This window comes from Mercenaria mercenaria, chromosome 1 (assembly GCF_021730395.1).
Source record: "Mercenaria mercenaria strain notata chromosome 1, MADL_Memer_1, whole genome shotgun sequence".
Taxonomy (NCBI): Eukaryota; Metazoa; Mollusca; class Bivalvia; order Venerida; family Veneridae; genus Mercenaria; species Mercenaria mercenaria.
Genome location: NC_069361.1, coordinates 92,184,517 through 92,196,995, shown reverse-complemented (window position 1 = coordinate 92,196,995; position 12,479 = coordinate 92,184,517). Strand labels below are relative to the sequence as shown.

The 12,479-nt window shown below is 36.2% G+C and overlaps 1 protein-coding gene across 18 annotated transcripts in view; it reads right to left on the bottom strand.

The window, feature by feature from the left end:
* The window catches only part of LOC123564405 (muscle-specific protein 300 kDa-like), a 188,485-nt gene that overhangs the window by 10,827 nt on the left and 165,179 nt on the right, over positions 1 to 12,479 (bottom strand). For 17 of the 18 annotated variants that reach the window (XM_053517326.1, XM_053517374.1, XM_053517320.1 and 14 more), the window contains 14 exons: positions 12,011 to 12,331; positions 11,135 to 11,449; positions 10,744 to 10,910; positions 6,590 to 6,752; positions 6,240 to 6,427; positions 5,845 to 5,995; positions 5,294 to 5,614; positions 4,923 to 5,114; positions 4,192 to 4,639; positions 3,773 to 3,975; positions 3,068 to 3,182; positions 2,330 to 2,535; positions 1,962 to 1,976; positions 252 to 581 (listed from right to left, as the gene is read on the bottom strand). In XM_053517326.1, the coding sequence (XP_053373301.1) occupies positions 252 to 581; positions 1,962 to 1,976; positions 2,330 to 2,535; positions 3,068 to 3,182; positions 3,773 to 3,975; positions 4,192 to 4,639; positions 4,923 to 5,114; positions 5,294 to 5,614; positions 5,845 to 5,995; positions 6,240 to 6,427; positions 6,590 to 6,752; positions 10,744 to 10,910; positions 11,135 to 11,449; positions 12,011 to 12,331 (3,135 nt within the window). The remainder of the gene's footprint in view (positions 1 to 251; positions 582 to 1,961; positions 1,977 to 2,329; positions 2,536 to 3,067; positions 3,183 to 3,772; positions 3,976 to 4,191; positions 4,640 to 4,922; positions 5,115 to 5,293; positions 5,615 to 5,844; positions 5,996 to 6,239; positions 6,428 to 6,589; positions 6,753 to 10,743; positions 10,911 to 11,134; positions 11,450 to 12,010; positions 12,332 to 12,479) is intronic. The other variant, XM_053517332.1, reaches the window with a different exon arrangement.

Below are 12,479 nucleotides of genomic sequence, written 5' to 3'. Positions count from 1 at the left end.
ATTGAACTGACCTAGTCCCACTATGTGAAAGAAACTATGATGGTTCTATACAGGAATGTAACCAACTACCGGTAAATGAACATGTGAAGCTGGATTATAATTTTTTGTATATTTTATTGCAAGAACTACCATAGAAACATCCAGAAAAAGTACTTGAGGCATTTTACAGATATATTAAACACATAGCACTCAATAAATGACAAAACAAAGTGATTTAATCATGATCCCTTTAAGGCTAGCCAAATACACACCCGTAATTTTTGAAGTCTAGTCCACAAAGCTGCCTCATCATTTGCAAGTTTGACTGGTTCACACTGCTGAATCTTCACTTCTATACCCTCTAACCACAGTAACAGATCATGTATGGTATGATGGAATTCCTGACACTGCATCAGGGAGTCTTGAAGCTCTCCCTGAAGTTTTGTTGCCTTTGTACACACAGAATCCCATCTTTTATTCATTAATTTCAGTCTATCAATGAGTTGTCTCCCTTCCTCTGAGGTTGGGTCAACAAGTTCTCGACTAGTTAAATTGATTGATATCACTCTGGCTTTCTTTGATTCCAACTGTACTAAGAAGTCCTGTTACAAATACAAATTGTACACAGCTAGTGTCTAACATATGTAAAATAAATATGTTCAACAAACATGAAACATTTAGCCAAAGTTTATTCACTTCAAGATTTTCAAGAAGCAGATTTTTTCATAACATTAATATCTTTAAAAAAAGACACAATCATTAAAGGTAACTTTTTTTTTTGGCCAACCACACAGTTTTTGTCAGAAAATGGTGTAAGAAATATCTGCAAACACTGCAAAAGTCCAAATGTCATAGCAGAAAAGAAGAAAATTATGAATAACAAGTGCATAACATATTCATAACATGCAAACAATCTTGTAAAATGTTTCGCAAAAATGAAAAAAGTATGTTCATCAGGAAAGAAGTCAGAAATTCCACAAGTGTCCTATGACAGATTTGATTTGTAAGGCAAATGTTCATATGAGCCGTGCCATGAGAAAACCAACATAGAGGGTTTCCGACCAGCATGGATCCAGATCAGCCTGCGCATCCGCACAGTCTGGTCAGGATCCATGCTGTTCGCTTTCAAAGTCTATTGCAATTAGAGAAACTGTTAGCGAACAGCATGGATCCTGACTAGACTGCGCGGATGCGCAGGCTGGTCTGGATCCATGCTGGTCGCAAAGCCACTATGTTGGTTTTCTCATGGCATGGCTCATATATATAATAACTTCAGGTATGTGCTATGAATGAATGTGTTTCCTGTATTATTAAAATTGGTAACTTAAACATGCAAGAGTGGAGGGTAAAAAATCTTTCAAAAGCAATCTTTGAAAGAATTTTAGGAAGTTTCAATCAAACAATCCTTTAATACAGTTGAGAATTGACTTTTTACGAAACTGAAATAACCAGTTATCAGAAGCTAGAGATGTATAATCACACTGCCTTTTATATTTATAATACACCAGATATCAATTTAAAGGCATGGTCATACCAAACAGTTAGATATGCAAACAATCTAATATTTTATTAATGACAGCTGCAGAGAAAATACACATGCAGGTAGAATGCATTTTAACTTTGTTGCCTTTTTGTATCAGAAAAAAGAAACAGAGAGATAGATGCAAAATATACCAACAAGACACACTATATGAAATAATGAAAAACCTTATCAATAAAAGATTTTTTCTTTTTTTTTTAATTCAATATTGCCCATCTTTAACCATAACATAATATGCCAATACTTAAAAAGATCTTTTAAAAATTTAAATAAATCTGTGATGATGCAAAAAAACCCAGAAAATACACTGTGTATCCCCAGCTTAAGGACAGATTAAGTTTCCAAACACAGAAAGCAGTGTTATAAAAATAATCAATCAATAAAAAACGAAAGAACACACTCTTAATTAACTCTGCTTAAACACATATATACGTGCAAGTACCTCTTTAAATTTTGTCTGCAATTGAAATCACCAAATTCTAACATAAGATGAAGTTTAAGAGATGCATGGATTTAAAGCAAGAAATGGTAAATTGTAGTTTTAAACCTGTAGTCTCTGATAAAATCTGTCCCTTAAACAGAACATGAATTTGATTCAAAAAAGACAACAGAATGATGGAAATTCCTTAACAACAACAAAATATAATCTGCTCATGCAGACATGTTACAAGTAATTCTTCTGACCATACTTCCGACTGTAAGAAAGTGAAAAGATAAATTCACAAGAATGAACTACTCATGCAGAGATAATATGCTTCTACAATGCTTTTTAATATACATGTAAGTGTAACATATCACTTGAACACAAACCTTATGTTGTCTGATAATTGAGTCAAGTCCAGTGATCTCCCCTGGCAGAGGAGAATGTGAACGTTGGAGAGCCTCCGCCTCGTCAAGCCACGACATCATGTTTTCAAGGTCGGTGCAGAACTGGTGCCAGTCTTTCCGATGTTGACTTAATCGGTAATCTTTCTGTATAGCTCCAGCTTGCAACATTTCCCATCGTGAAACCACAGCTGTAAAACAGACAGAACATTTTACATTTTGTTGCATAAGAGTATGTTTGATATTACAAGATATGTCACTGTGAACACAGCAGGAACAGTTACAATATTTGTATAAAGTCTTTCAGATTTTTTTTTTTTTACTCAATACCTTCTCTTAAAGGGACAAGCCTCTAGAGTTATGTTGACTTTCTTGTTTAATTTAGAAAGTGCATTCATTATCTAGAAATTGTAAAATAAACAGTAAAAACAGTGAGTCCTATGCAAAATTTATTTTTAAAAACTCTTGTCGGCTAAATATGTAGAAAGAACTAAAAGCATAAGTCAAGCAATAAAAATATGATATGAAATAAAAGGATTTAGCCTCACTTTTATAATTATTCTCACAAAATGAATTGCGAGTTTGATATTACATTTTGCTTTCAATTCTTGCTTTTTCTAAAAGTTTGGTGCTTATCTAGAGGCACATCCTTGTAAAACAGTGTAATTTAGTAATATAACGTTCCATTCAATATATTCCAAAACAAGGGCTACACAGACTGACCTTCGACCTGTTTATCAGCACTAGCTATGGTATGAAGTCCGGTTTCTTCCTTGAGCAGACGATGTATTCGTCGCACGTCCTCGACACATTTCTCTGCTTCAGTCATACTCTGTAACTGTTAACAATATGTTAATTTAGAAAACACACAATGCTTTTAATATGAACAAGTTTCATCTAAAGTACTATCTGTTGAAAAAAATATCTTATACATTTCAAATATTCTTGCAGAGAAATAGAAAATTGGCTAAATTCTGCTGACAATTGTAAGTATTACCGGTATTACAGATTTAACTTAGTCTAAACCTTTTGAATTCTAAATAAATAGAGGATATTATATGAGTGTCTTTTCTTATTGAATTTATTAAACAAGTTGAATAAAATAATAAAATGCGAGGCTCTGCCAAGCATTTTATCAATTTTATTTAACAAGTTTAATAAATCCAATGTGGAAAGTCAAAAATGAAATATTCTTTTCATCACATGTTAGCTTTTGCTGCCAAAATGTAAAATATCTACTTCCTTTAGCTATTATAAACAAGTCAATTTGACCAACGTCTCCGATACTTTAAACAACATGGACGTCAAAGCTTTATTACACTAGTGTATTTATGTAATTGTTTTATTTCACTCCCATGACGACAAACACATTATAAACAAAATCTGCAAATGATACCGTGTAAGCTGAAATGTAACAGAGAAACTTACATAGCTCAAGGAGCGATGTTCTACGCCTGGAGTTATTGGAATTGAAATGCGGAGTTGCTTATCAGCTACATCCATCTTTTCTGTAGCTTCCTCAAGAGCGTCTGCAAGTTTCTCAAGGATCTCCTCAACCTGTGCTTCCTTACCACGCTGTGTTAATTCTGATTTCATTCTGTTAAATCGTTCTTGCCTTGAGGGTGAATGGGCTGAAAAATTTGTATAACATTAATTATCAAAATAAGATTTTTTATGAGAATAGGTATGACTTGTATCTTTTGGAAACAGTTCTACAGTACTTACTATCCAAAGTACAATGAGCAAAATACAAATGCATCCTTATCTTTACTGAAAAAATCTTTATGAATGTCTATGAGTAACATAAAACACCAATATTGCTATTGCTGTTAACTCTGTAAGAATACCTCTGCTATCAACGTAGTCCTTCACAACACGTCTTGGAGATTTTGTCCTCAATGACCTTGTAGGAGACCTTGACCTTGTGGGTGAAGCTGATCCTTGTCTGTTCGGCCTTGGTGATTCAGGTCTACGTGCCCCCCTAGATGGTGCTGCATCAACAGTATCAGCAGCTTTTCTCCTGTAAGGTGGTGATGACTGTAATGATGAATGAGTAGCGGCAGTGACAGAAGGTAGTTTTTTAGGAGAAGCAGATCGTGACCTTGACCTTTCTCGCAATTTCTTCAATAATGCCCTCCGTTTTTCTGGTGGACTTTCTGGTGGTGAAGCTTCAAGGTAAGCCTCTATTTCTTTCATGTCCCAGTCTAGAGTTAATGGTTCACCTGGTGCAAGTGCGTACAATTCACGTTCAAGGCGATCCAGCTCATCTCCATCAAGGCGCATTCTCTCTTCAGTCTGCAAAAACAGAATTCACATAAAGCATTTATAAAATCAGTTAGAACTTAGTCAAACTTCTAACGGCTGTTTTATCAAAAGCAACTACCATTTCTGAAAAGCAGATTATAGTATGTATTACAGAACTTGATCTGCTATTCCGGCAGCTTTATACAAATGGCCAGAAACAGAAAAATCTCCGAACATGTAGATAACATGGATCATTAAAATTTTACAATTATTCAACTTATATCGATGCATAAAAATACCTATTTCTATGAACATTTGAGATTCCAAGACTAACCTGCATAGCAGACAGTCTAGCATTTGTGATAGCCACTCTGTCAAGCACCTGTCTGTGGTACTGACGGAATGAGTCAATCTCAGCCTGGGTCGTTATAGCATCTGTACTGTCACCTTTCTGTATCAGGAACAAGGCAGCCTCATCTAGGAAATCAAACTTCCTTGCTCTGGAATCTATTTCATCTTGAATTCTCTAAAATATTGATAAAATTCAAACATTTAACACATGATAATTTATTAAAATATTTTACTAAGATCTTTTTTTTGAGACAGGACAAATAAATGTTACAATGAAGCTGCGGAGTCAAAATTCATACAAACTTTGAAAATATTTAATATAATATTATGGAGGTGAGAATACTGTTTCTTTACCTGCATTTCTCGTATTTTAGTCTTCACATCCATTGATGACAGATGTTCAATATTTGTGAGCTGCATGTCAACTTCTGTCAGCCAGCTTAACAACGAGTCTTTTGTCTGCTTGAAATCTTCCCGAATACTTGAGGAATGTCTGATTTCTCGTAAGTTGGCTGACATTTGACCCTGCATATGATCCCAGCGGTCGTTTGCATCTTGCATCATAGTTTTCAAGGTGCCAGCTGTGTCGGTGCGACCTTCTCTAGCAAGTCGGCGATACTGACGATTGATGTTCTCAAGCTTACTCAGATTTTCAAGTATCTTTCTTTGCACAGACTGAAATATATTCTATAATTATCAGCACTGTAGAGAAATTAAACATGGAGTCTGATCTCCAATAACAACATACCGGTAATTTTTATGCAACTTTCTATTTTTGTTCAGACATTTCGCTGTGTAATATGTCTGAAGTATAATAGCAATTTTATAAACTTCAGTAAAGAGTAAGGACACTTTCCTATAATTCTAACACAGTAATCAGATTCTGCAAACAATTTTAAACATACCTCACATCTGCTGTACTCTTCACTAGAGGTGCTCACATTTAATTGGTCGGCTGTGACCTCAGTGACCTCTGATTCCATGCCCTTCAGCCAATCACCAAAGTCCCTGCAGTCATCTATCAACTTCTGCCATAACTGCCAGGTCTCTTCAATCCTACAGATAAAACAGATGTATAAATGACAATCTGTGAAGCAATCTTGTAGTATTCTCATGATTGTTTTTCATTCAAGTTACTTAACATCATACAGTAAACATATTTAAAGAAAATACCTTTTATGGTAAGAAATAAAGTACTCAAATAATGTCAAATACTGGGATTTTTGATAGATTAATGTTTTGAAATGTTTTGCTTAAAGCGTTGTTGCATTATTTTTTGGCTAATTGTAGGGTAACTCACCTTGATCTTTGCTCTGGGGCAAGCTGACATATTCCCCGCCAGCGTCGCTCTAGATTCTTCATGGCAGTCTGAAGTCCGTTGAACTCTACATCAGTTGGACATGCATCCGAGTCATGCAGTAAGACCTCACAAAGGTTGAGAACAGATCCCACACCTGGACTGTGACGTTCAATGTCATGTTGTAGATCCTATACAAGAATATTAATAACAAATATATCCTTGCAATAAAAAAGTAATACCAGCATGCCAGAAATTATTATGGTTATCATGGAAGTATGAAAATGAAATTAAAATCTACGAACACATCAAACATCAAAATGTTCCTGAACAATGCAGAAAAAATGGCTTACACTTTGGTGTTGTAGTTTTTTCTGTATTTCTTTCCGTTCACACTCCTGGTAGACAACAGGGGCAGATAAATTATCCTCCATGTTAGCGAGCCATTTCCTTAAGTTACTCATGCTAACATCCAGTTGTTGTACTGCTAGCAGTGTCTCCTGTAACTTCCGCTGCCTGTAATATCATCATGTTTTGATTTTGTAAATCATTCTTTCACATTTAAATTAATTCTTTATCTTGCAAGTTGCTTTTTTCCTTGAAGATCTGGCTTAAAATGTTGTTGTTAGAAACAATAAAATAAGTAAAGCCTGTTTATTAAAACAAGAGGACCATGATGGTCCTGAATCGCTCACCTATCCCCACATGACCCAGTGTTGAATTGAGTATGACGTCGTTATTTCTATTATTTGACAAAGTGACCTAGTTTTTCAGCACATGTGACATAGATATCATCAAGATAAAAAATTCTGACCAATTTTCATGAAGATCCATTGAAAAATATGGCCTCTAGAGAGGTCACAAGGTTTTTCTATTATTTGACCTAATGACCTAGTTTTTGAAGGCACATGACCCACTTTTAAACTTGACCTAGATATCATCAAGGTGAACATTCTCACCAATTTTCATGAAGATCTCTTGAACAAGAGGGCCATGAAGGCCCTGTATCGCTCACCTGACCTATTGACCTAAAGATCATCAAGATCAACATTCTGACCAAGTTTCATTAAGATATGGTCATAAATGTAGCCTCTAAAGTGTTAACTAGCTTTTCCTTTGATTTGACCCGGTGACCTAGTTTTTGCCCCCACATGACCCAGATTCGAACTTGACCTAAAGATCATCAAGATTAACATTCTGATTAAGTTTCATGAAGATACAGTCATAAATCTGGCCTCTAGAGTCTTAACAAGCTTTTCCTTTGATTTGACCTAGTGACCTAGTTTTTAACACACCTGACCCAGATTTAAACTTGACCTAAAGATCATCAAGATTAACATTCTGACCAAGTTTCATTAAGATATGGTCATAAATGTGGCCTCTAAAGTGTTAACTAACTATTCCTTTTATTTGACCCCCGTGACCTAGTTTTTGACCCGACATGACCCAGATTCGAACTTGACCTAAAGACCATCAAGTTTAACATTCTGACTAAGTTTCATGAAGATATAGTCAAAAATGTGGCCTCTAGAGTGTTAACAAGCTTTTCCTTTGATATGACCTAGTGACCTAGTTTTTGACTCCATCTGACCCAGATTTAAACTTGACCTAAAGATTATCAAGATTAACATTCTGACCAAGTTTCATTAAGATATGGTCATAAACGTGGCCTCTACAGTGTTAATTAGCTTTTCCTTTGATTTGACCCAGTGACCTAGTTTTTGACCCGACATGACCCAGATTCAAAATTGCCCTAAAGATCATCAAGTTTAACATTTTGACTAAGTTTCATGAAGATATATAATCATAAATGTGGCCTCTAGAGTGTTAACAAGCTTTTCCTTTGATATGACCTAGTGACCTAGTTTTTGACCCCACCTAACCCAGATTTGAACTTGAGCTATAGATCATCAAGATTTGACCAAGTTTCATTAAGGTATGGTCATAAATGTGGCCTCTAGTGTAAACTAGCTTTTCATTTGATTTGGCTTGGTGACCTAGTTTTTTATCCTACATGACCCAGATTCAAACTGGACCTTAAGATCATCAATATTAACAATCTGACCAAGTTTCATGAAGATACAGTCATAAATGCGGCTTCAACAGTGTTAACAAGCTTTTCCTTTGATTTGACCTGGTGACCTAGTTTATGATCCCAGATAACCAAATATCGAACTCGTCCAAGATTTTATTAAGGGTAACATTCTGACCAAGTTTCATTAAGATTGGGCCAAAAATGTGACCTCTAGAGTGTTAACAAGCTTTTTCTTTGATTTGACCTGGTGACCTAGTTTTTGACCCCAGATGACCCAATATCGAACTCGTCCAAGATTTTATTGAGGGTAACATCCTGACCAAGTTTCATTAAGATTGGGCCAAAATTGTGACCTCTAGAGTGTTAACAAGCTTTTCCTTTGATTTGACCTGATGACCTAGTTTTTGACCCCAGATGACTTAATATCGAACTCGTCCAAGATTTTATTGAGGGTAACATTCTGACCAAGTTTCATTAAGATTGGGCCAAAAATGTGACCTCTAGAGTGTTAACAAGCTTTTCCTTTGATTTGACCTGATGACCTAGTTTTTGACCCCAGATGACCCAATATCGAACTCGTCCAAGATTTTATTGAGGGTAACATTCTGACCAAGTTTCATTAAGATTGGGTCAAAAATGTGACCTCTAGAGTGTTAACAGTCAAATTGTTGACGACGGACGGACGGACGGACGGACGACGACGGACGCCGGACACAGGGTGATCACTAAAGCTCACCTTTGAGCACTTTGTGCTCAGGTGAGCTAAAAATATGGCCTCTAGAGAGGTCACAAGGTTTTTCTATTTTTCGACCTACTGACCTAGTTTTTGACGGCACATGACCCAGTTACGAACCTGACCTAGATATCATCAAGCTGAAAAGTCTCACCAATTTTCATGAAGATCCATAGAGAAATATGGCCTCTAGAGAGGTCACAAGGTTTTTCTATTTTTAGACCTACTGACCTAGTTTTTGACCCCACGTGATCCAGTTTCAAACCTGACCTAGATATCATCAAGATGAACCTTCTGACCAATATTCATGAAGATCTCATGAAAAATATGGCCTCTAGAGAGGTCACAAGGTTTTTCTATTTTTAGATCTACTGACCTAGTTTTTAACCCCACGTGACCCAGTTTCGAACTTGATCTAGATATCATCAAGGTTAACATTCTGACCAATTTTCATGAAGATCCATTGAAAAATATGGCCTTTAGAGAGGTCACAAGGTTTTTCTATTTTTAGACCTCCTGACCTAGTTTTTGACCGCACGTGACCCAGTTTCGAACTTGACCTAGATATCATCAAGGTGAACATTCTGACCAATTTTCATGAAGATCCATTGAGAAATATGGCCTCTAGAGAGGTCTCAAGGTTTTTCTATTTTTAGACCTACTGACCTAGTTTTTGATCCCACATGACCCAGTATCGAACTTGACCTAGATATCATCAAGGTGAACATTCTGACCAATATTCATGAAGATCTCATGAAAAATATGGCCTCTAGAGAGGTCACAAGGTTTTTCTATTTTTAGATCTACTGACCTAGTTTTTACCCCCACGTGACCCAGTTTCGAACTTGACCTAGATATCATCAAGCTGAACATTCTGACCAATTTTCATGAAGATCCATTGACAAATATGACCTCTAGACAGGTCACAAGGTTTTTCTATTTTTAGACCTACTGACCTAGTTTTTGAAGGCACGTGACCCAGTTTCAAACTTGACCTAGATATCATCAAGATGAACATTCTGACCAGTATTCATGAAGATCTCATGAAAAATATGGCCTCTAGAGAGGTCACAAGGTTTTTCTATTTTTAGACCTACTGACCTAGTTTTTGACCCCACGTGACCCAGTTTCGAACTTGACCTAGATATCATCAAGGTGAACATTCTGACCAATATTCATGAAGATCTCATAAAAAATATGGCCTCTAGAGAGGTCACAAGGTTTTTCTATTTTTAGACCTACTGACCTAGTTTTTGACCCCACGTGACCCAGTTTCGAACTTGACCTAGATATCATCAAGGTGAACATTCTGACCAATTTTCATGAAGATCTTGTGAAATATATGGCCTCTAGAGAGGTCACAAGGTTTTTCTATTTTTAGACCTACTGACCTAGTTTTTTACGGCACGTGACCCAGTTTCGAACTTGACCTAGATATCATTAAGGTGAACATTCTGACCAATTTTCATAAAGATCCCATGAAAAATGTGACCTCTAGAGTGGTCACAAGCAAAAGTTTACGGACGGACGCACGCACGGACGCACAACGGGCGATCACAAAAGCTCACCTTGTCACTTTGTGACAGGTGAGCTAAAAATAAGAGAAATTTTCTGAATTTAGTGTTAGCTCTAAAATAAATGCTATTTTCTCAAATAAGAAAATCTGAAATTCACCAAATTTCTGTAGTAGGATTATATCAACAACAGCATTTAATATGAATAAAATCTATAAACATTACCTGAACTGTATGACAGCTTTCAGATGTTCCCATTTATCTTCAAGCCTAATGACCTTTTGTTCTATATCACTGGCTCTGACCTCACTGCTGATCTTCATAAGGGCATGACCTTGAGATACAAGGTCATTCTTGCTCTTCTCTTTGTCTGCCATCTCACTCTTAAAGTCCTGTTAAACAAGAATTGTAAATTTCAACAAGATCATTGACATCATGTTATTCACGCAGAACAGTCACAACATGAATGAAAGGATTCAGTCAACTATCCTATAGCTAGAATAAATTTACACTCATCATATAAATACTTTGGCATGATAATGAGCAGCCAAATATCAAGCAGTAGAGTCAAATGTTTATAACAAAGCAAAATTTGGTCATGTATATTCTTACAAACCTTTTCCATTCGGTTGAGAAGATCTTCAATATGGAAGTCTTTACTGGATATGACCTTGACCTCCATTCTGTCTATCCAGTCACATAACTCCTTGAACTTCTGACTGAAGTTTGACCATCGGAACATGGTGTCATCAATACGTTGTGCACGTAGACTGGCCTGGTTACGCAGCTCGTCCCACTGTTTGTTCAGCAGACGAATCCTCTGGTGAAGCACATTCAGGTCCTCCGGTTCGATGGTTTTGGAAAGAGCTTTTTCATTGGCAAGAAGTGACTGACGTTTGGGTTCCGCATTGGCAAATGCTGTATCAATGTCCTGAAGATACAAAAGATAGAAATTACAAGACGTTTTCTTTAAGAAATGATCCAAAATAATGATTTTATCACTGAATGACATCTTCGTTTAGAGTTCAAATGTGAAGGAATTATATGAGGGTGTAGCCTGAGTGATATAATAATAGGCATCTAAATGACAAAACATTTAAGCACGATTCACTGTTTAGATATATCACTTCGATTCTAACAAAACATCAAGGATAATTTACACTAGCTTTCTGCAGTACATGTTTTCAGCATACTGCTATGACATCTGATGTTATGATGTATTTACTGTGATGTACAGACAATGATTTTAGTGCATAATAACATCACACTCTCAGTCTTTTTTGTTTAATAGGAAAACCAATCAGGTAGTGTTAGAATCATAAATAATGCTGCATTCAAGCTCCAAAATTAGCTGGTACAATATGACAGGATCAATCACTGCAATGCATTGAAACTACTCAAGCAAAAGTGTTTTTTTTTCTTTTTCTTACTCAGACATAAATTTAACTTGTTTTAAATCATATAAGGTAACATTTTCTGATTTCTCACTTACTTTGCATTTATGCATGTCTGCTTGCAGCTCTTCATAAGCATGTGGTAAAGAACCAGTCAATGATTTTCTTGTGTCCTTGAGCCAGGTCAGAATCTCCTCAATGTCGTCCTCACATTCCCGCCATTGTTTGAGCACACCTTCAAGTTTTTCACGTTCACCATCTATTTTCACAAATATCTGGTGCCAGTGTTGCTGCACTTGAGCCATGCTGACTTTGATTTCTTCCTGAGCTTTGTTGTCTGCTCTCTGCAAGAGTTGCTTCCCTTGGGTATTCATGTTCTTGAAGAGGTCCTCTTGAAGTTTGAATTCATTCTGTGTGTTCTGGAAGTATACATAAAGATTAAATGCACACTATGCAAGTAAATGAAATGAATGTACAGTGCAACATAAGAAAAGCAGACACCTAAAATATACTTTACGGAGTACTTAAAAGGTAAAGTGGTGTGTAGCGCAACCTTGTGTAGTCAAA